Here is a 25,001-nt window from a genome sequence, read left to right as displayed (position 1 = left end):
CATTAGAATCATATTTTTTATTTTTCAATTGTTTTTCTATTTTTTTTAATAAGCTCTACACCCACTATAGAGCCCAACATTGGGTCTGAACTCACAACCCTGAGATCAAGACCTGAACTGAGATTGACTCTTTTCTGACTGAGCCACCCAGGCACCCCATGTCTTTTTTTTTTTTTAATAAGCTCTACACCTAATATGGGGCTTGAACTCATGACCCTGAGATCAAGAGTCTTAGGCTGTACTGTTGGAGCCAGCCCCCTTTCAATTCTTTTTACCTTAGAAGGCAAACCTGTTGGATAATAATCATCCTGTATATTTTGCTTTAGATTCTACTCAGATGACTTTCTTAAACCTTCAGCTCAAAGGTCAAAGCTCAAGCTCAAGGTCAAAGCTTGTTTCTTAACCTGATTCTCAGTGTCTATGAGTCTTTTATTTTCATCTACATATTTTCTTCTTTTTAAAAAAAAATTTAAAGATTTTATTTATTCATGCGAGACACAGAGAGAGAGAGAGGCAGAGACACAGGCAGAGGGAGAAGCAGTCTCCGTGCAGGGAGCCTAAAGTGGGACTCAATCCCAGGTCTCCAGAATCACACCCTGGGCTAAAGGCAGTGCTAAACCACTGAGCCACCCAGGCTGCCTGGCATTTTCTTCTAATCAAAGTAGCTGCTTCTATGAAATCTTAGCTTTGTGGATTATATGAATAACTACAATCCCCTTCTTTCATCTTTTCCCTCTACCACATTCGCCATTTTGGGAATTGTATCTTCAAAGGTAAAATTATTTCTTCCACTTTTTATTTCCCAAATGTACTGCCAAGTTGTTCACTTGCTTCCTGGAATGATTGAAGAAAAATAAATATTAACGAGCATAATAGGGAAAGGGGGTTAAGGTACTTTTTAATGTTGGGGCAAGATTTCCAACATTACCAGAATTTAGTGGTGATGTGAATTTTCACCTTGTATTTCTTCTGAGTTCTTTCAAGTCATTTTAGTAGGAGACACTACATCAGGGACTTACCTCAGACCATTTAAATCAAGTTCCTCAGCTTTTTATGTACTTCAGTCAAATGGTACAATCCCTTTCTCTGGTTCACTAGTCCTCTTTAGACCTAAGGAGTATATATATTTTTAATGAAATGCTCTGGTTTTATTGCCTTAAACTGTAATGCTATCAGGCCAGTCTTTAAAATGATTTGCCTAAACTCTTTGTCTCTTAGTGCCGGATGAATTGCCTTCATCTCTTCTTCTGAAGTTTCTGATAAATCTCTGCCTTTTATATGAGAAAACATAGAAAATGCAAAGTTGTGTCCAGAAAATTAAAAATGAAAAGGACTTTGCTTGCCAATAGAGTAGCATGTTGAGAATTAATATTTGCCCCAATAAAATGGTTTCTCCTATAAAGTTTATTTTTTTGGTATAATATATATCTCTTTTTGAGAAGAGAACAAGAATCTAAAAGTACATATTTCTCAAAAGAGAAAAAACATTAGTTTCATTTACAAATGCAAAACAAAAATGGGGTTCACTTATATAATGTCCTGAAAGTCTATATAAATTGAATGATCTGTCCTGAGGTTTCTTTATTTTTCTACTTCTGAAGTATACTATAAACACATTAACATAAATATACTCGCACTTGTTACCAAGGTCGTACCCATCCAGATGATAATGCATTTGCTTAAGGGAATTAAAAAAAATGTAATGCTGATTCCAGCTAAGCACATGTAACTTTTATTATTTTCTTTTTTGATGAGCCCTAGTTCTTATGGTTTAGCAGACCCAGAGGATCAGAAGAGGATGCAGTGTGATTCTGATACTAGCATAGCCTGCATTGAAACTATTTGGTTTTAACCCAAACTTTACGGCATTAATATGTAACACAACAACAACAACAGTAACTATAAATCAAGGACACAAGCTCTATTGCAATGGATTTTTGTCTTTTAAAAAATTTTCAAATTAATTAACATATAGTGTATTATTAGTTTCAGAGATAATTTAGTGATTCATCAGTTTCATTTAACACTCAGGGCTCATTACATCAAGTGCCCTCCTTAATGCCCATCACTCAATTACCCCATTCCCCCAGTGACTTCCCTTCACAAGCCTCCGTTTGTTTCTTATGGTTAGGATTTTCTTATGGCTTGTCTTCCTCTCTGTTTTCATCTTATTTTTTCCTTCCCTTCCCCTATGTTCATCTGTTTTGTTTCTTAAATTCCACATATGAGTGAAATCATGTATTTATCTTTCCCTGACTTACTTTGTTTAGCGTAATACCCTCTAGATCCAAATGGCAAGATTTCATTCTATTTGATGATTAATATTCCATTTCATATATATACTAATATTCCATTTCATATATATATATTCATCTCATCTTTTTTATTCATTCATCTGTCTGGGCTCTTTCCATTGTTTGGCTATGTGGACATTGCTGCTAAAACATTGAAGTGCATGTGCCCCTTCAGATCACCATGTTTGTATGGTGATCAAACATCATACAGTACAATTACTTTGGGCAAACACCATGTAGTACAATTGCTGAGTCATAGGGTAGCTCTATTTTTAACTTTTTGAGGAAACTCCATACTGTTTTCTAGAGTGGCTGTGCCTGTTCAAATTCCCACCAACTGTGGAAGAGGGTTCCCCTTTCTCCACATCCTCACCAATATCTGTCATTTCCTGAGTTGTTAATTTTAGCCATTCTGACCAGTGTGAGGTGATATTATGGTTTTGATTTATATTTCCCTGATGTGGAGTGATGTTGAGCATTTTTCATATGTATGTTGGCCATTTGGATGTCTTCTTTAGTGAAATGTCTGTTCATGTCTTCTGCCCATTTCTTGACTGGATCTTTGTTTTGTTTTGTTTTTTGGGGGGTTGAGTTTGATAAATTCTTTAACAAAGATCAAAGCCCCGAGGTCCTGAAAGAAAAGAAGTTACATTTTCTGGATCTTTCAACTATGGAATTAGCTCCAGCTGTTCCATTCAGGAGCATACAGCCTGGAAAGAAGTTAGAATGTGAGATTCAAGAAACTTTAATAGTTCTTTCCTTGAAAGTGCTATAGGTGGGATATAATTGGTACTACCCACATAAAGGATAGTAGTAATAAGGTAAAGAATGGGGCAAAGGCTGCATTTAAGAGATTCTGAGAAAAAAAATGAGAGGAATTGATGGTTATTTGAATGTGGCAAGTGAAGGGAGGGAGGAGATGTTTTTAGGTAACTCTGATTACCACCTTGAATTAAGTGGGGAAATCACAATTGATATGGGGAATACTAGATGAAGAACAGGTTTGAGAACATTATCATGAAGTTAATGTTGGATTTGTTCAATTTGATGGACCTAGGAAATATCTATGCTGAAAATATTTAAAAGACGACTTAAATATTGGCTAAAATTCAAAAAGTTTGTTGAAAGTTAACGTTCTAGAGATATAATCTGATCAGTTCTACCTATAAAATATAACTTGGGTCAATCCCTTTCTCCCCATCCCCATCACCAGTATCCTTGTCTGGCTAATTGTGATGACAATTGCTATTCTGGTTGTAACTGTGGACAGTCTCCAACTTCTGTCTCTTAACTATATAAATTGTGTTCCACAAAGCTGCCAGAGTGATATGCTTTAAGAATGGGATTATTTCACTTCTCTGCTTAAAGTTACTAGGCTATAATTAAATAAAAATTCATACTCCTTGCTACATTTTAAAGACCTTGTAAAATCTGTTTCCTGGGATTTCAGATCATTCCTGTGTGATTCCTGAGACTTAAGGCAAACTAGACTTCTTTCAGTTCTTCAGGCTGCTTTACCTCAGATATGTCATGTATGATTTCCTCTACCTAGAAAGTTCTTTTCCAGTGTCTTACCCCTAAATCCTATGCCACCTTCTGTGCTTTCCCATGCCAATATTTTTTCTTATTATCCTTCATTTCTAAGTTTAACATTACTTCCAGAGAATGATCTATCATCCCAACTGCTCACATTCTTTATGCTATTCCACAATTCAGCACTCTATTTTTTTTTTTGATACTTGGTACAATGTGTAAATTCTTTTTTAATATTTTTTATTTGGGTCTAACTTGTCCCCTAGACCATGTAGTTGATGAGTACAGGGGCCATAGCTGATTTGTGTCCAGCATATGTATAGAACGCAGTTGCCCAGAACTGTGCCATTTTTTGTCTGCTGACTTGACAATGTTGTTACCAACACCTTTTAATGGTCACACAAGTGTCTCAGTTTGGATGATAAATTACATGCCAGCTCATCATGTATACTAAACACTCAATAAATATTTGTTGAATAAATGAATAAATGGGAGGCTCTAACATATGTTAAAAAATATAGAAAAAGGAGAATTCGAAGTGCAGTCCTGTAGCTCACTGACAATATAAAATATAAAAGTAGCAAAAGGTATTTTAAGACTCCTGGAGGGTGTGAATGTTTTTATATATGGGTGGTTTATGAGTGTGCAGCAATATTAATTCTTTAAGAATTTATAAAACCTGATGGAATGGTCCTAAAAGTTTTTAAAATAACAGTCTCTCAAAATGTGGTTTTATTTTAATTTCTATTCAGTTTGCCATTTGTAAATAAATGTTATAACTTAAAACATATTTTTATAGTTATAAAGATTTCTTTGTATCTAACTAATTTTTCTTCTCTTGAAATTAAGGTCTATTACTGCTAGTCTACCAGTTGGTAGATGGTAGTTGGAAATGAAGAAACTAAACCCTTCTAATCTACTTTTTGGTTGAAATCTGTTATCAAAGTAGTATTTATCTTAATTAATAGGCTCATTTTTTTATTTATAAATCATTAGAGAATTAAAAAATAAGAGAAAAATAATAAATGTCATTAAAGCTGTTTCTTCAGAATTATTTATTTAAATACAGATTTTTAAGAGTCAAAAAATTCAGTCAGAATATTTAGATATTTAATATGTATGACAGTATAACTGGATTTCTTTTAGATATTTTACTTTTAAATATATATCCTTTGCTTTATTTTGACATTGAGAAGTGGTATTGTTCATATTATTTTGAAATATTATTCAGTATTCACTCAGAAAAATATTGTGTCCATAGGTCATATAAGTTTATATGAATATAGCCTTAAAATATATTTCACTAAAATATTTCACATATTTAGACATTTGAATTTTAGGTACTTTTTTAAAGAAAGCATTTACAGACAGAATTTTAAAAATAACTTTGCAAGCTGTTAATGAATAGAACATGTTTTGACTTATAATTTCAGAATTTTCATTCCAGTTAAATGCAAAGAAAAACTAGAAAATTATTTCACTTAATTATAACACATTTTCCCATTAGTATTCAAAATATCATATTTCACTTATCCAAAGCAGAAAACTATTGGAATAAGTACATTTGTGTAGAAAATATCAAGAAACACGAAGAAAGTAATGCATCAATGTATATGTATTTATGTTGTATATGTAGACACATACATATGTACAGAAACATATGTTCATAGTGTGGATATGTCTGTATACTTCAAACACAATGTATACTTACTTGTCTTTCACATACTTCTATACATACACATATTGTATATCTATATGTGTGTGCTCATGCGCATTTACATTTATGTGTGTATATATCCAGGAATGGTGCTGAGAAGTTTAATTTTATTTCAGACAATAAACAACATAGAATATTAAGCAAAGTAATATATAAGATATGGTTACTTTGTGCTTTAGGATTAAAAATAATGAAGTTTATGTTTTGTTAACATTAAAAAATACTAGCGCTATATGTGAATAGTATTTATTGATGAGCTTTGGCATCAGATAGATCTGACTAGGTTTTACCACTTACGTAATCTTAGTAGTTATTTGCCTCCCTGACTTTCAGTTTCTCCATCTACAAAATTAAAATTATGTATTATGTGATGTACCAATAGAAGCACATTGTTAAGCAATGCAAGATTTAATTTCTATAGTCAGTGCTCAAACCTGAGGAATACAGTTTCACATGTCATGTTCTTAAAGGATATTCACAGACTGGGGACACCTGGGTGGTTCAGTGGTTGAGCTTCTACCTTTGGTTTGGGTGTGATCTTTGGTCTGGGGATCCAGTCCCACATTTGGTCCCCTGTGAGGAGCCTGCTTCTCCCTCTGCCTATGTCTGTGCCTCTCTCTGTGTGTCTCTCATGAATAAATAGATAAAATCTTAAAACAAACAAACAAACAGGTATTCACAGACTCAAGTACTTTTAGAGTAGGATTATTGGGATGGTCTTAAAAACTTGTCCTATGAGAATGAGCAAGATTTATCCTGGGAAAAGAAACAATGCATGAAAGCTAGCTTCAAAATCTAAAAAGCTAACATTTAAGAATACTTCATTTTTCTCTTGGTCTGTTTTGGTAGGTGGAATTAGGAAAATTGTGTTTTGAACACCATATGAAGTAAGTAGGTATTATTATATTGTAGACCCTGATGACAGACTATGAATCTTTTCAAATTCTGAAAATTATATAATTATAAATGACAAAATACATATTACAGAAACTATAATGTGAGTAGAAAAAATAAAAACAACATTTTTCTAGTTTCATTAATTAGGACAAATGTTTGAGTGATATCCTAAAAAAAGTAGGAAAGTTTGAATCAATAATATTGAGAAAGGGTTAATATAGAGACAGTAGAAAAGAGAAAAACTGATTATATTAAAAATTTAAAGTGGAAAGATAGGCAGTTAGTAAACTTTATGTTTAATGGTAACAGTCCATTTAACCAAGTAGTAAGCTCATTTTGTACCCAACACAACACCGTACACTGCATTTCTAGTATGTCATTTAATATTTACAACTACAATGTGAGATGGGCAAGAATATGTCACTGCCATATTGCAGATGAAAAAAAAACTGAGGATTGAAAGAAAAACCTAGGATTAGAAAGATTAAATAAATTGCTTAAGGTCAAGCAAAAGATTTAGAATCAGAATTATTTTACATCACAATTTGAGCTTTGGCCATTATACTCTACAGCTTCTACAGAGTATCAGTTTTTGTACTTTGTTTTTTCACTCCAACATTTAACTTTTCAAATATTTTGGCTACATATTTATGTGTACCAACAATTCAATTAAAAAAATCTAACAAGTGTAAAAATTTCAAGAAAATTCCTTGATCAGTTTTCTATCAAGTCTCTTAAATGTCCATAATTATTTTTTACTGTTATTTTAACTTTAATGAATTACTGCTATTGGGATCTATTAATTTGCATGTAAATTATATAGTGAAAATTTCATTCTTTAGCTTTTTTAGATTCTAATTTTATAGATTGTGACATATGAATTTTCAGATGTAAGCATTAATTTTAACAAGATCAATTTTCCTAGGTCTCAGATTCTTGATTTTAATTTTATCATGAAGTCTTAATTTTTCTGTCAAATTCAAACTTTACCATATAAGCTTAAGTCAATGTCATTTTTATTTTGTTCTGATTGTATTGCTGGCATCTAATTTTTTTTAAGGACCAATATTTATATTGTTCAGCCTTGATAGCAAGATGCAAATCCCCAGTAAATTTTTAATGTAAGATTTACTATTATGGTTTTAGCTATCATCACTAGCTAATTGAATTAATTCCATGGACCTGAACTCAGAGTTGTACCAGTGCCACCCAAGTAGAAAAGAGATTGTGATCATACTCCTTCCTGGAGATTTCTGTTAGGGGGCTCTTGATAGCTACCAGCTTGGAATAAATTCAATGCTGTGGGATTTTTAGAAACAAACAACCATGACTTCTGGATTTGGGTTGGATTTTTGTGCTGGGGGTGGGGTCGTGGATTAATATCAAGCAGTTTTTAAGCATTTACCAGAATGTGTTTCCTGGATTGAATTTGAAATGAGAAAAATGAATGTATGCCTCCATCACAGATATTTCAACTAAATTTTTTGCATTTCTAAGAGACAGATATTTCCAATTTTGCTGATCTTTTGTTGTTTAATATTTAATAATCATAAACTTAACTCTGCAATCCAGCTAGACTTGGGAGTAAGGAAAATAGGGACCCCACAGAACTGCAGCAAGAGCACAAAGACTGTAGGATATTTTGAGCAGATGGGAGTGAAGGCATCTCTCCTGAGTTACAGAAGGAATGTCTGGTAGTTAAGATAAAACAGAAGTGAAATTTATTAGATTTACCCACACTCAGCAATGGTGATCTTCTTGCTGGTCTTGCCATTCCTAGACCCAAAGCACACCATGGCTTCCGTAATATTCATGCTATCTTTCACCTTGCCACAAACTACATGCTTCCCATCCAACCACTCAACCTTGACAGCACAGATGAAAAACTTGGAACTGTCTGTGTTGGTTCCAACATTTGCCATGGACAAGATGTCAGGACTCGTGTGCTTTGGGTTGAAATTCTCATCATCAAATTTTTCCCCATAGATGGCCTTGCCACCAGTGCCATTATAGCATGTGAATTCACCACCGTGGCAAATAAATCCTGGAAAAATTCCATGAAAGCAGGAAACTTTAAAACCAAATCCCTTCTCCCCAGCGCTCAGAGTATAAAAGTTCTCTGTTGTCTCTGAACTTTGTCCCAAGGGCTCACTGTCCATTGCAATGTCAAAGAAAATAGTTGGGTTTATCATGACTTGAACATGCAGGTGGCTCCTAGGTAGTGGCATCTGCAAGGCTTGTAACTAAGTTCTGAGTCAAGTCTTACATCTCAAGCTTACAACTGGAACTTGAAAGCAAGTTATCACCATGTTTAAGCTTATGCACAGTGATTAAGCCCAGGTATAGATTTATAGGGAGCCGGTACATAGAAGTGCCTGATTTTCTCCAAAAGTAATATTCAGTCCTACTGGATCCAATAACCTGGTCCTATGATTAAGCATAGGCAAATGAAATTGAAAATAGACAAATATTTCTAGGTTGTTAACAAAAACATTTTGGAAATATTTCACTTTGGTTTCTATTTCATTAGAAATGAAATCATGGTTAGTTTAAAGGGAAAATAATAAGTGGATGAATTTGAGAGGTCACAATGATACCAAATAACATTTTGTTAGAAACATATATGCAGAAAAAGTGGAAATCCAGGAGGTAATTATGAAGAAGATTTTATGTTTAACACCTTAGACAAGAAGCAGTTCATAAATATTTCAGTGTTTTTTTTTTTAACCAAAGAATTTTGTACTTAAATTAGAAAACAAATATAGGACAAAGAATACTTACCCTGAATGGCTGTTTTACAACCTCTGTAAAAACTCAAACACCAATTTCATTGTGGCAAAAAAAACGCATGAGGTCATACACTCGATCAGAGTGGTTTGCACAGTGTAGCCCTGTGTTTGATCAAAATGAAATGATGAATGCTATTATGTGTCCTTTTGAAAATAAAAAGCACAAAGGCATAATAGTGGCTTTTATTTTAATAATTTTATAGTAATAATTTTATCTGTCCAATATAGGAAGAGATGAATAAAAATGGCAGGACTTTTATACCTTCATATGTAATCAATACTCTCTTACAGGAATGGAGGTTATTGGCTGTTTATATAACCGAGAGTGTACATTAGTGCCTTGGCACTCAGTTTTGTGACCAGTTATATCATTTTAAGCTTAGATGCTTTTGAAATAAGTAATAGCAGAAGTTCAAACAGCTGGGAAATCAGCATGCAGAGAGAAAAAGAGCAAAGCTGCAAAATGAATTTATAAATGTTACTGGAGGAATTGAGAGAAATTCGCTGAGAAGTCCAAGATCCAATGTACTTTAGTAAATATGAAAAATGTCTACAAAGTATTTGACATTATTTTGGACACACCTACTACCTCCTACCTCTTACTTTTCTTCCTGATTTTTCTCTTACATATTAGATAAAACTGTTGAATAGATATGATTCATAAACTTTGAGGTTACTAGTTAGGAAAATGGAGTACACAGCATATTATATCCTGATACGCACAATATCTATAAACATTGTACATTGAAATGGTTATCATGTACTTTCAGGTATAATAAGTAGGTAGCAAAATTATTATTTTGATGAATTTCTCCATGAAAAGATGGAATACTAGGATTATTGTATTTTACACAAAATAGAAGCACATTGTTTTCTTTTTTCCTTTTAACCAAGCAGGAGAGTTTCTAAGGCCTCACTAGGTTACCTTTGTTCACATTAGCCTGCCATTGTAGTTTTTAAATTCACATTTTAATGGAAGTCATATAAATAATGCAATAACTGCTAGCAATCAGATTGCATTCTTATTCTGTCATTTAAGCATTATAAATTAAAATAATAAAAACCACATTTTACAACATTTTTGTTTTGGTCTTTAAAGCAGAACTTCATCCACATCCTTCCTAGTACCTTGTGAAGAAGAAGTGGTCAATGTATGTTTTTTATCTGATGAAGGATATGAAATAGAGCCAGAGAATAGTTTTTTTTTTTTTTTTTTTTTTTTTTTTGTGATATGGCCACCTTAATGGCATCAGTTATTAAGAAAAAAAAGATTTGGAGAGCAAAAAGTTTGTGATATTTAATTATAATGCCAATATAAAGGAAAGGTCAGGCATCCTGGACGTGTATATTTTTCTCTACTCGGGGGAAAAAGGCATAGTTTTACTTATTTTATATTCAGAATTGCAAAATCTAGCTGTGTTACAGGCTTTAAGTGTGAAAATTATATTTATCGTTCTGCTAAATTAATATATATATAACACTATATATGTACATACGTAGTCAATATAAAGTACTCACAAGTGCTAACAACCACCTTAAAACATTTTACAACAAAAAAATTTTAAAAATTAAAAAAAACATTTTACAACAACATGGAATATAAAATTAAAAAACGATTTCATATATATATATATATAAGTTGATATATATATGTATGCATACCTACACACAATTCATATAGAATTGTATATATGAATTGTGAATCAAATGCCATAAAAGGAAGATATGCCCTGGAATATTCAGGGGATACTTTTAATCCCCTCTCCATGTGAGATATACTGGTAGATTTTTTTGCTCTCTGGTCTTAACATGATACTGAAGATTCAGGTGTCTCTTCCACATTACCATAATCTTCAGTATCATCAGGGACTCTATCTTTCTTTACTTTGGGACCTAGAAGTGTCTTAGGACATTGAAGTTAGATGCCCACGTGAACGGGCAGTTCAGATGTGACTTACCCAAATCTCAGGACACACACTCCATTTCTCTGGATGACACCAGTCAGTAGAATCAGCTGAACAGTTGAAGGAGCTTTTCAGTATAGGCAACATTGGTTGGCCAGAGATCTGTAGGTGTTAGTCCTGCTTTCAAAGGCTCTTTGATACTGAAAAGAAATGGCTAAGGAAATGAGTGGAAGGGATTTCCAGTGCTGACACTTTGGTCCATCCAGATGGGCAGATCTTATGTCCACTTTCAAAACCTCTATGAAAGTCTAGGGCACACATCCCCTTTGCTACAATCAGCAAGTTTTAGTAGATCATCCAGGGAGTTTAGCTAATCTATTATCTTTAATTATCTTCCAAATCTATTGTTCTGACATAAAGTTAATTTACTACATTGTTCTTGATTTTTGGTTTCTTTCTTTCTTACTGTTTTTTTTTTTTTTAAGATTTTATTTATTTATTTATTTATTTATTTATTTATTTATTTATTTGACAGAAAGAGAGAGAACAAGCAGAGGGAGAGGGAGAAGCAGACTTCCTGCTGAGCAGGAAGCCAGATGCCCAGCTGGATCCCAGAACCCTGGGATTATGACCTGAACCTAAGGCAAACACTTAACTAGCTGAGCCACCTAGGTGTCCTGATTCTTGTTTTATTTCTTTGTGTTTTTTGTTTTGTTTTGTTTTGTTTTGTTTTGTTTTGTTTTTCAAATAAATGTAGTTTGATTTTTTAGATTTGGCTTTTAGAAATATTTTAATGTAACCTCAACATCTATTTTTTTTTATTTTTTAAAATTTATTTATGATAGTCAGAGAGAGAGAAAGAGAGAGAGAGGCAGAGACATAGGCAGATGGAGAAGCAGGCTCCATGCACCGGGAGCCCGACGTGGGATTCGATCCGGGGTCTACAGGATCGGATCGCGTCCTGGGCCAAAGGCAGGCGCCAAACCGCTGCGCCACCCAGGGATCCCCCCTCAACATCTATTTTTAAAAATAAAAACTAAGCAACAATTACTTTTCCATTGTATTTACTCATTAAAAACTTTATTTTTTTTTGAATTTTTATTTAAATTCTAGTTAGTTAACATATAGTGTAATATTGGTTTAAGGAGTAGAATTTAGTCATTCATCACCTACATACAAGTGCTCATCACAAGTGCCCTCCTTAATACCCATCGCCTATGTAACCCATTCCCACCCACCTCCCATCCAGTAACCCTCAGTTTGTTCTCTTAAGTCTGTCTGCTGGTTTGCCTGTTTTTTCCCCTATGTTCATCTGTTTTGTTTCTTAAATTCTGTATACGAGTGAAATTATGGTATTTGCCTTTCTCTGACTTATTTCACTTAGCATAGTGCTCTCTAGCTCCAACCACATTGCCTATGTATGTCTTTGACAAAAAGTAAGATCACTTACAAGGAAGTAAAGACATTATTTTAATCATAACTTCACCTAAGCACCATGTTTGCATTGGAGATTCAATGCAGAGCAGGGCACTGAGGGTCCCTGCCCTCACAGAGCTTTTAAGTCTAGTGAAACTGAGGACATGGGCTAGGACTTTAAGAATAATTTTTTGTGATCCTTAAAATATTTTGAGAGAGTGAGAGAGTAAAATCACCATAACGTCACCAGGTCCAGCTGTGATATTTACCATAAAAGTTACTAGAGTTTAATGGCTATTTTGGAAAATCTTAGGAAGTTTTATTCTGGTAAGCTCATCCTTTGATAGCCAGATGTTGAGAGGGTTTTATCCTCTTTTAAAGGGAGTCATACAGACACCTAAGAGTAAAACATTGCATTCTAAAAAAATCTGTCTTTTGACTTCTGCCACAATAAGAACTTTTTTTTTTTTCATTGCCATTGCTCATTAAAGAATAAAGCTTTTGATGAACTTGTGAAATCTTGGGAAGGCTAATTTCCTTCTATACTACCAGTCATTGTTCCAAGATTTAAATTTCATAAAAAGAACAGTCATCTGCAAAAGTCTGCTGCTTAGATTACAGTTTTAATATCCACTTGAGTGCTGCGGTTTGTGGATAGCATAGATGACAAATTATAATTTTGTCTTTTCTATGGAATTTTACACTGAGGACTCTTGAATGGTTCAAGTTTCACATTAAAAAGGCCTTGATAAGTGAGGATGCATGACTATATAGTTATATATTGCATTAACAAAAGGAGTAGCATCACACACAAGTTCTATCCATAACATGTGGCTGATAATTCAAGGTCAGCAGAAATAAGAGTGTTTTAGAAAATGTGCAGTATGTTTTTTTCATTAATTCATTATTTTATTTATTTATACAACAAATACTTAGAAAATGCCTATTACGTGTCACACTATCTCATAAGAGGAGGAAAGCAGTGCATAACTTCCTGTTTTTTTTGGAGCTCACATTATGGTGCAGGAGACAGATAATAAACTGAATTCAATATCCTCATCAAATAGTTACAAAATTTTTGAAGCAAAAGAAACAGGACAAAGGAACAGTCTATATAGAAGTAAATGGTGCTACTTTAAGCCGAGTGATCAATGGAGGGTACTTTAAGGATATGGCATTTGAGCAGAAATCTTTAGGGTATGAGGAGAGCTGAGGAGTAGGTGTTCCAGAGAAAGGGACAGCAAGTATGACGGCCTTGAGGTAAAAGAAAGCTTGATGAATCAAGAAAAAGCAAAAAAGCAAGCATAGCTGGAGAGAGTCAGCCCAGAGAAAATAAGGGTTGATAGGTCAAAGTGGTGACTGAGACCATACCATCCTGGATTTTGCCACCATGGGAAGTGCTTTGGATTTATTCTAAGTAAAATTTGAAGCTTTTATAGAGTTTGGGGATGTATGAAATAATCTGACCTTGTTTTAGAAAGATTACTCTGTTTTCTAGGCTGAAGAAAAGAACAGTAGAACTTCCATACTACTTTTAGAATTACTATAGCCCAGAGTATCACCTGTATAAATTTAAGACTGCAGTAAGCATTGTGCAGTTAAACTGAAATAGAAAGCATCTTATTTCAAATCTGCCTATCAAAATGAAGCTCATGATCTATCAGTGCTGTTTAACTGAACCAGCATAATTTATTTATGCACAGTGAGCCCAGGACATGTATTACAGCAAAAGGGCTGGAGAAAGAAGCCTTAGGATTCTACAGTGTCTCAAGATAAAAAAATGATTAGTATTTTTCATAAATCATAATATTTTCTTCAAAGACTTGTAGACAACAATAAGGAATGGTCAAGAGAAATCTTACTTTTTTTTTTCTTATTGGGGAAAATATTTAGATTCTGAACACCTATTCAAAGGGTATATTTTTCATAAAGTATAAAATGATTATATATATAATATAAAAAGTATATGGGTAGTGTCAGTTTTTAAGCCCATTGGACAGTTAAAACTGAGACGATACCACTTATGTCACACGTAAGCCAGTGTGTCAGACAATCATTACTTCCAGTAATACATTTAATCAAACATACCATTACATTATTAAGGGAAAAAATTATCAGACATCTTTTACCTTTGAAATATGATTCTAGGTGCTGGGAATGTATATTTCTCATCCTCAGAGAATTTAATTTTTCATATCCCACTATGTGCCATTCTCCATTGCAGATATCACGCGTTAAATCATCATTCATGGGATTTAAATCCAAGCTTCACCATTGATTTACCTGACCCGTCAATGGCTCCTCATCCTTTAATTGGGAATAAGATTTCCACCTACTTAATAGTGGCTGTAACAATAAAGTACGTTAGAACACATCCCTCCAGGAATGCTAGCCCATGCTTATAACCACTAGGCATATACAGTGATTTATAGAGAATTAATATGATTCATTTTATAGTCAGAGCTTTGTTTTATTTACATTAGAACATGATATGTGATGAAATAGCAAATACAGTGACAGAAAAAAAAATGTCTTTGAGACATTCAGGAAGATTCACTACCAACTCTGAGATTTTGTCATTATAATGCATGGCAAACCTCTAAAGTCTTTTAAAATTATAAATTCATGCTCAAATTGCATCACTCTACATATGATGCAGATATTTATGACTTCTGGTCTAGAAAAGTAATGCCAAATGCTCATGTTTTGATCACAAATGAGAATGTTTTTTAGAAGGTTGATTTTAGAGGATTTTTGTAATCCACTTTTTCAGTCTGGTCAACTTTTACAGGATCTTAGATTGATATATTTTTTAATTGGATTTTTCGAGGGTCCCATTGTTAAAGTGTTTCTGGAATTTACACTTTTAATAAAATTCCTTCTGGGCCATGCAATAGCTGCTAAAAGAGGAAGGAAAGAGAGTAAAACCAGGTCTGTGAGGAGGTCTGGAGCAGGTGCTCATATCCAGGAAGATTTACAGCAGTGACACCTGTTGTCTAATCCACACCAAGTTCCCATTGAGCAGGAGAACTGAAATGATATATAACAAATTGGAGAAAGAATTTGAATTCTAAAATAACTTTCATGGCAAAGCAGAAATACTTTCAGGCCAAAGATATACTTTGAAAAAAAATTGGCTTGTTTAATAGCTTACATCATCTTATGTATGGAAAGTTCTGAAGAAAAATCTCTGAACATATTCAAGTACAGAATCAGAAGCTGCCTACTCCCCAAGACCTCCTCTTGATGTTGCCCATGGAAAGGAGACTTAGAGTTATTGAAATTATCATTCATGTTGACAGAGGCATGAGCAGTGAAAGATAAACCACAAAGTTAAAGATCTCATTTCATGCTGGGACACTCAATCCATCTTCTGGTTAGCAGCATTTTGTCCCCCCTTTCTTTCCAAACATCATTTCTGTGTATCTGTTCTTAGAGTCTTGGTGCCATTGGCTACAAAATTAACTTCAGTTCCACCCCTGAGATGATCTCTGGTCACTTTCATATCTATTTTGTGTCTTTAAATTGGGTAGGACTTCCATAACTTTGTAATTGTTTCTTTTTTTTTTTTTTTGTAATTGTTTCTGAGGAACATTTCACTCTTATATCCAAAGCCATTAATAAATAATATACCCCGTGAGCCAGATCCAAAGTTTAGTTCTTATTTTTCCACAAGAGTTGGTTCTTTTCATTCCATGGACTGTCTTCTCAACCAAGTGGCTTTAGACATCAGCAAGCAGATATATCACAGTCATGTTGAGTCTTTTCCACCAAATTAATAAAAGGTTTTTCCTCCAGAATGTTGAGAAGAAGTAGGCTGTGTTTGTGGCTAATGCATTTATTTCCCAGACTTCAAGGAACTCTAGCTTCTTAAACTGAATCTCATTAGAAAAATAATGTACAATGTTGTTTGTTTTAGTATAGCAGTTATTTCTAATTGAACACATATTTAATGATATTTCTAGTTACCTTGACTTTCTTTAGAGATTTTTTTATATAAGAGCATTATTATAAATAATGGAGGAAAATTTGGTATATTTTAAAATAGGGGGCACAATACAGTGATTGATATACATATACTATATATTTTATATTATTTTATATTATATATGTAATATATATAATATATATATGTCCTATAATATATGTATATAATCTAGATATATATCATGGCTCCTAAAAAATAGGCGTTGGGATTTATGTTGTAACTTTATTACCTTACAACATGATTTGAATATAGAAAACACTAACACATCTATAATGAGTAATTAAATGCATGAATATATTTTCTTTCTATAAAGGAACAATATAATGGAAATTGTATTTTTTATTTCCAACAGTGACCCTCAAATTATTTTGGCCATGTTTTATGCAGCACGTGTGAGAATTGCTTTCATGAAAGCATTAGCTGATGAATGTCTACTGACCTGGAATTAATGCTTATTATTGAATTAACTGTATATTGTGTGCCATGCTACTATACATAATCAGCCAAAGACATTGATTCTTCCATGCTCAGGGTTCAAGAAGCTTTATACAAGAATCAATATTGATTTTTGCAGGTGCAATCTAGAGCAAATTTCTTGATTGTGAAAGACTATTTTTCAAAGTGGCTCACAAAGCTCCTAGTTTCTTCTAATATATGGGCTGCAATAATCTCAGCTCAGAACCAGTTATTTGCAGAATATTGGCTGCCAGAGGTTGTTGCTTCTAACAGTGGGTCTACATTGATCTCAGTTTTGTTTAAAATACTTGTGAACTGGAAATGTATTTATATTTTCAATACCCTCAGATAAAGGACCAGGCTGGGAAGATAGTGTAGATTACTAAGAATTACCTAAAATACATTCAGGGAGAAGAAGATTGACTAAGTTTTGCCAGGTATGTGGCGTTCAACATGTCATTTCATGATCAAATACAGGAATGAATCCTACTAAATTACTAATTAGGTATCTTAATTGTTTTCTAACTATTATATATAATACAATAAATTACATTATAGTCATATATAATAAATTAAATATAATAAAATATATTATAATTAAACATAAAATAATATAAATATAAATATATAAATATAAACTATATAAAGTAATGTGTATACTTCCAGACAACAAAAATATGAAACTCATCATTCTTTATTTTCACCATATTCTTCATCATGACTGGTAACTTGTTCAGTGAAGTTTCCATCTATTGTAATAAAGGTTATAGAATAGAATAGGATATAAGGTTATAAGACTTAGCATATATAGGATATAAGACTCAGGCTACAGATGGGCAAGTGGGCCATTCTAGCCAATGGAAAAACTTATGCTGACAGTGTCTTTATAATGAAATTCAATTACCTCCATTCTAAAGTTATTACAACCCAGGGGTACCTGAGTAGGTCAGTGGTTGAGCGTCTGCCTTTGGCTCAGGTCATGAAACTAGGATATTGAGATTGAATCCTGCCTCGGGCTCCCCACAGGGAGCTTGCTTCTCCCTCTGCCTACATCTCTGACTCTCTCTCCATGTCTCTCATGTGTGAAAAATAAAAACTTAAAAAAAAAAGTTATTACAACACAGATCCAAAGAACAGAATTATAATTTGTATCTAAGTTACACCAAAATAAAAGTGGATAATCAATGAATAATAATAATAACAATGTTGTAATACTCTTTTAAAATTGGAGCCCCAATGCAGTGGAATTGCTCTTATATGAAGCGCATCACAGAATTCTATTCATAGGAAGCTCTAGATGACTCATATATTTCTCAGTTTGGTTCTAGTAATAATTATCTACCTTTTGTGTTTTTATCATGTGCTAGCATTCTACCAAAAGCTCCATAGCATTTAATCTCCACAGTAACTCTCTAAAACATATCTTCTGAAGAAAATTGAGGCCCCACGAAATGAAGTAGCTTGGAGTCTCAAATAGGAAATTACAAACTCGAACTCAAAATTGATCTTTCACCCTTTCTTTAGTAGAACTTATTTCTTATCAGAGGAAAATTGAAATGGTGGTAAGGGAGTTCTCATATCCCATACCCGGTTTCCCTAATTACTAATATATGAGATATTTGTTTTAACTAATGAACCATTATTGATGCATTATTATTAACCAAAGTCTACAGTTTGCTTAGATTTTTGTAGTTTTTACTTAATGTACTTTTTAATATTTTTGTTGTAGGATCCCATTTGGGATATACCACATTACATATAGTAATTTTATAGCTACTTTACAGGAAATATACATATGCACTATTTTTTAAGAAGGGGGAAGGAACAGAGGGAGGGAGAGAGAGAGAGAAAGAATCTTAAGCAGGTTTCATGTCTAGCACAGAGCCCATGCCGGGCACAATATCACAACTCTGAGATCATGACCTGAGCTGCAATCATGAGTCAGACATTTAACCAACTGACCCACTCAAGCACCCCTCCAGTATTTTCTTTTCTTGTAAGACTTTATCCAGTTTTGGTATTAAGGTCACATTGGCTTCATAGAAACAGATTTATTAGTATTCCCTCTGCTTCTTTTTTTCTGGAAAAGAATATAGATAATTGGTAAAATTTGTTTTTTTTAATATTTAGTATAATTCACTAGTGAAAAAATCTAGGTCTGGCGCTTTCTTTTTTAGAAGATTTTTGCTGATGCATCTTCTATGATGGATTATTGATTTTTTTTTTTTCCTTGTGTGAGTTTTGGTTTCAAGAAATTGTTCCATTTCATCTAAGTTATCAAAATGGGAGGCATGGATATTCATTTGTTTATATTATTCATTTATTACCCTTTCAGTGTCCATAGCAACAGTAGTAATGGCTCCTCTCTCATTTCTCATATTAATAATTTGTGTTTTCTCCTTGTTTTTAAGTAAACCTGCTAGAAGTTTATTGATTTTATCTTTTTAAAGAACAAGCTTTGATTTCATAGACTTTATTGTTTTCCTGTTTAATTTTATTAACATATGCTCTATTTTGTTTTATTTTTCTTTCCTGATTTAGGTATAAATAGTTTTTCTTTCTCAAGATTCCTAAAATGGAAGCTTAGATTATTTATAGGCCTTTCTTTTTTTTTCTAAAAATTCATTTAATGCAGTAAATGTCTCTATAAACACAGCTTTTGTGCTTGTCACTGTTGTATTTAAAATTTTAGTTAGTTCAAATATCTTAAAATTTCTCTTGAATCTCTTTTGAGCCATATGTTATTTAGTAACATGTTTGTAATCTCCAGGTATTTTGGGATTTTCCAATTATTTATTTCTATTTTTTATAATAAATGTATTTTTTATTGGTGTTCAATTTGCCAACATACAGAATAACACCCAGTGTTCATCCGGTCAAGTGCCCCTCTCAGTGCCCGTCACCCATTCACCCCCACCCCCCATCCTCCTCCCCTTCCACCACCCCTAGTTCGTTTCCCAGAGTTAGGAGTCTTTATGTTCTGTCTCCCTTTCTGATATTTCCCACACATTTCTTCTCCCTTCCCTTATATTCCCTTTCACTGTTATTTATATTCCCCAAATGAATGAGAACATATAATGTTTGTCCTTCTCTGATTGACTTATTTCACTCAGCATAATACCCTCCAGTTCCATCCACGTTGAAGCAAATGGTGGGTATTTGTCGTTTCTAATGGCTGAGTAATATTCCATTGTATACATAAACCACATCTTTTTTTTTTAATACTTTTTTTTAAGTTTTTATTTATTTATGATAGTCACAGAGAGAGAGAGAGAGAGAGAGAGGCAGAGACACAGGCAGAGGGAGAAGCAGGCTCCATGCACCGGGAGCCCAACGTGGGATTCGATCCCGGGTCTCCAGGATCGCGCCCTGGGCCAAAGGCAGGCGCCAAACCGCTGCCACCCAGGGATCCCCAAACCACATCTTCTTTATCCATTCATCTTTCGATGGACACCGAGGCTCCTTCCACAGTTTGGCTATTGTGGCCATTGCTGCTATAAACATCGGGGTGCAGGTGTCCCGGCGTTTCACTGTATCTGTATCTTTGGGGTAAATCCCCAACAGTGCAATTGCTGGGTCCTAGGGCAGGTCTATTTTTAACTCTTTGAGGAACCTCCACGCAGTTTTCCAGATCCCATTGTGGTCTGACAATATATTCTGTGTGATTTCTATTATTTTAAATTAGTTTAAGTGTGTTTTATGGTCCAGAATAGGGTCTATGTTAGTAAATGTTCCACATGAGTTGAGAAAAGTGTATATTCTGCTGCTGTTGAATAAAGTATTTTATAAACATCAATTAGATCAAGTTGATTGATGGTGCTATTTGGTAAGAATATCCTTACTGACTTTCTACCTGCTTTATCCATTACTGAAAGAGAGCCATTAAAATCTTTATAATAGTGGATTTGTCTATTTTTCTTTATAATTCTCTCAGTTTTTACCCATGTTTTTGATCCTCTATTGTTATATGCATAGACATTAAGGATTAAGTCTTTCTCCATTCCTTTTTTTTCCCCTTTTTGTTTTTTCTTTTTTTGAAATATTTGTTTGTTTATTAAACTGCAGTATAATTGACCCACAATGTTACATTACTCTCAGGTGTACAATATAGTGATTCAACACATTTATATATTATGCTATGATCACCACAACTATAGCTACCATCAGTTACCATACAACACTATTATAGTATCTATCGTTTTACCTTTGATGTCTCTATGTCTTTATATTTAAAGTGCATTTCTTATAGGCAACATATAGTTGGTTTGTTTTTGTTTAATCCACTGTGATGATCTCCATCTTTTAATTGGTATATTTAGACCATTCACACTTAAAGTAATTATTAATATTTATTTAATGTCTGCCATGGTTGTGTCTTCTAGTTGTTACACTTGTTCCTTATTTTTTTCTTCTTGTTTTAATGAAAAATTTTACAATTTTATTTTTTCTATTAGCATATTAATTATGCTTCTTTTTTATATTTTCAGGTGTTTTCTTATAGTTTGCAACATATATTTACAACCAATCTAAGTCCACTCTCAAATACACTATACTGCTTCATTGGTATACTGCAGGTCCCTTACAAAAGAGATATTTTTGTTCTTCCCTCACATATCTTAAAACATTGCTGTCATTATTTCACTTATCCATATGCTGGAATCACCCAAAGCATTGCTATTATTTTGAAAAATAAGTTATTTATTACCTCAATAAAGGATAAGTAAAATGAAATATTTTATTTTTGCTTCATTTATTCTATGTCTGATTCTTTCTTTTTTGTTATACAGATCTAAGCTTTTGATCTATATAATTTTTCTTCTTCGAGAAGAATTTCTATTAATATTTTTTGCAGGAAAGTTCTATGGTCAATGAATTGTTATCTTTTTTTGTCTGTTTGAAAAGTCTATTTTACCTTTACCTTTGAAAAATAATTTCACCAGATATAGAATTCTAACTGGTGTGTTTTTATTTATTTTAAAATATTAAATATTTTACACTACTCTCTTTTTTCTTGTATAGTTTCTAATAAAATGTTTAATATAGTTGTTTTTCTTTGTTCTTCTTTAGGTAAGATTTTTTTTCCTCTTGGCACTTTTAAGATTTTCACTTTGTCTTTGGTTTTCTGCAGTTTGGATATGATATGCCTAAGTATAGATTTTGTAGTATTTATTCTGCCTAGTGTTCTCTGAGTTTCTTGGAACTGTGGTTTTGTGTCTCTCGTTAATTTTGGAAAAATCACACCATTATTATTTCAAATATTTCTTCTGTTACCTCTTTATTCTAATTTTTTCTCTAAAGTGTTTATGATACCATTTGAAATTACCACACAGTTCTTGAATATTCTCTGAGTTTGGATTTTTTAATATTTGCATTTTAGGGTGGGAAGTTTCTAATGACATGTCTTCTAGCTCACTGATTCTTTCCTTAGGTATATCTAGTCTATTGATGGGCCCATCAAAGGAAGTCTTTATTTCCATTACGGTATTTTTCATTTATATATCTGTTTTTAATTCTTATAGTTTCTATGTTTCTACTTGCATTTCCCATCTGTTCTTGAATGTTGTCTATTTTTTATTAGAGCTCTTCACTTTATTATTATTATTATTATTATTATTATTATTATTATTATTATAGTTCCCAGTCTGATGATTCTGAAATCTCTGCCATATCTTATTCTGGTTCTGATTCATGCTTAGTTTCTTCAGACTGTGTTTCTTCCTTGCCTTTTACTGTGCCTTGAAATTTTTTATTGAAAGCTGGACATGGTATACCAGATAATAGGAACTAAGCTGAATAGGCTTTTAGCATGAGGTTTCATTAAAATGGTAAGAAGCAAAGCTATGTACATTGTTGTAACTCTAGGTGTCTGAAGCCTCTTGCTCCAATGTCCTTGTTTTCATCTCATTTGTTTTCTTTGGCTACCTCTAACAGCTTCTTCTTAAACAGAGTATAAGACTGTCAACTTTTTTCAGATATAATTCACTGTTACTATACCAGAGTCCCATTGATGTAATTGTGAAGTTTGGGCAAAGTCAAGCCTTCTGAAATCGTATGGTTCTGTCTCAGTCTTTTGTGGGTCTCTGTCCCTGGGATGTGGCTTTCATAAGGGTTCTTCAGCTTCCTCACCCCACCTTAGGTGAGATAGAAAGAATAGAGGAGACAGAGTTGGGTAATTTCTCTTTCCCCAAATCGGGTAAGGTTTTAGAAAACTCTTCTCTTTTGCTGAGTGAGTCTTCATTTTTTAAAATTAATTAATTTATTTATATTACCTTACTGAGTTTTGTTCTGTAAAGATATTAATTGTAAAAACAAAATCCAATTCTCAGAGAAGGATTTGAAGTAAGTCCCAATCCTATTTCAAATAAATAACATGGTATATAATTTTTCTGCAAAGAAAAAAAATATATATGTGTGTTCTTATAGTTCTCAAAATGCTTTTTTAAAGCTAAGAATGCTTGGGGAACCTGAGAAGCTCAGTTGGCTAAACATACGACTCTTGATTATGGTCTCAGGGGCATGAGATTGAGCCCCACATTGGGCTATATCCTTGTCAGGGAGTCTACCTGAGATTTTCTTTTCTCTCCTCCCTCTGTCCCTCTTCCCACTTGCTCTCTCTCTCTCCTCTCTTAAATAAGAAAATAAATATTTTTTTAAATTAAATAATGATGCCATGAAATTTTGTCTTATTTCAGTATCCATGGTTAGTCTCATTATTCAGATAGTTACATAGTACTCCATTTTATCAATGTGCAATAATTTATTTAATATTTTTATACATGAGCTTTAGGCCATTTAGAATGATTTCTATAAAACAATGTAGCACTTGACATTTGTATACACAAGTCTTTCTGTTCCTGTAATGGTATCATTGTGGTATATATTCCTAGAAATAGAATTTTTGAGTCAGAGGACATATACAATTATCTGTACTGATTAACAATATAAATAATAGTATGAGAATAACACCAATTTCCCACACTATTGCCAACAAATAAAGTTATCAAATTTTTAAACTTTGCAAATTTGGAAATTTATTGTATAAGAACAGCCTAAAAGTTTGGATAGATATAATTTTTAAACCTGAAGTCCTGTATTTTACTGTCTTCTGTATTCTACTTCTCTCTCTCTCTCTCTCTCTCTCTCTCTCAGTCTCTCCCTCAGTATCTGTCTTTCTAAACCCATCTCTCAATATATTTCTCAATCCCCATCCCCTCACATTAATATGTGCAAAGTATATTTGGTTGTGAATATAACACTTTATATGACCTTTATTAGTGACCTGGGTTTCACTCTTTTAGAGAGAAATCAAAAAGTGTTTATGAGTGACTTTGTCTTATATCCCGATAAGATGGTGATATTCTTTTTCCATTGCTTCAAACTGTTCACTTTGGCACTTTCATCCCTAAGAGGCAAAAAAACAAAAACAAACAAACAAACAAACAAAAAAAAAACCATGTCTCATGTTAATTTAAATTTTAGACTTCAGGCAAAAAGCTTATTTTATCAAAGTTGTTTTCCTGTCCACCTGCTTGCCATCTAGCTTCAGTCTAATTTCATATTTATTTTATAGAACTTTGTAGAAAGAAGTGAAGAACATCTCATACACATCAATTTCATGAAAATTTCCCCTTTATCTAGAGTTGTGTTTGTCAAATGGTTTGTCTCCTATATCTATAATTTCTTACATTGGTAAATGTTTTCCTGTAATATTTGAGTTTTTGTCACTAATAGTTTGATTGTCTTCACTAAGGCCATGTCACATTTTAATTTTTCTTATTGAAGCATCTTTGATACAAAAACCATCTGGAACTCCAGTTCTTATATCTATACTCCCAGTTTCCAGCAGGAACTCCTTGTACTTTTTTCATGGAGTGGTGGGATCCACTGAGCCCCTTGAGAGGCTCTATGGACAATCTATAGTTTCACACTGTCTTGTGCATCTTCAGTACCTGGCTGTTTTTCAGATGCTGTGCCAGAGCAGCTTAAAAATAGAAACTGGGTCTACAA

General features: G+C 33.2%; 2 protein-coding genes across 2 annotated transcripts in view; one reads left to right on the top strand and one right to left on the bottom strand.

Moving 5' to 3' along the window:
* LRP1B (LDL receptor related protein 1B) overlaps positions 1-25,001 on the top strand; it is a 1,812,620-nt gene that overhangs the window by 1,425,455 nt on the left and 362,164 nt on the right. The window lies entirely within an intron of this gene.
* Positions 8,172-8,633, bottom strand: LOC140598874 (peptidyl-prolyl cis-trans isomerase A-like). The gene has a single exon (XM_072757321.1). The coding sequence runs from the start codon at positions 8,631-8,633 to the stop codon at positions 8,172-8,174; it is 462 nt and encodes a 153-aa protein (XP_072613422.1).

The sequence above is a fragment of the Vulpes vulpes genome, chromosome 5 (genome assembly GCF_048418805.1).
Source record: "Vulpes vulpes isolate BD-2025 chromosome 5, VulVul3, whole genome shotgun sequence".
Classification (NCBI taxonomy): domain Eukaryota; kingdom Metazoa; phylum Chordata; class Mammalia; order Carnivora; family Canidae; genus Vulpes; species Vulpes vulpes.
The sequence above is the reverse complement of the archived record's forward strand: the minus strand, read 5'-3'. Positions and strand labels throughout refer to the sequence as shown.

What these genes read in the sequence shown, in the direction of transcription:
- LOC140598874 (XM_072757321.1), bottom strand. Translation starts at nt 8,633, where the DNA reads ATGATAAACCCAACTATTTTCTTTGACATTGCAATGGACAGTGAGCCC.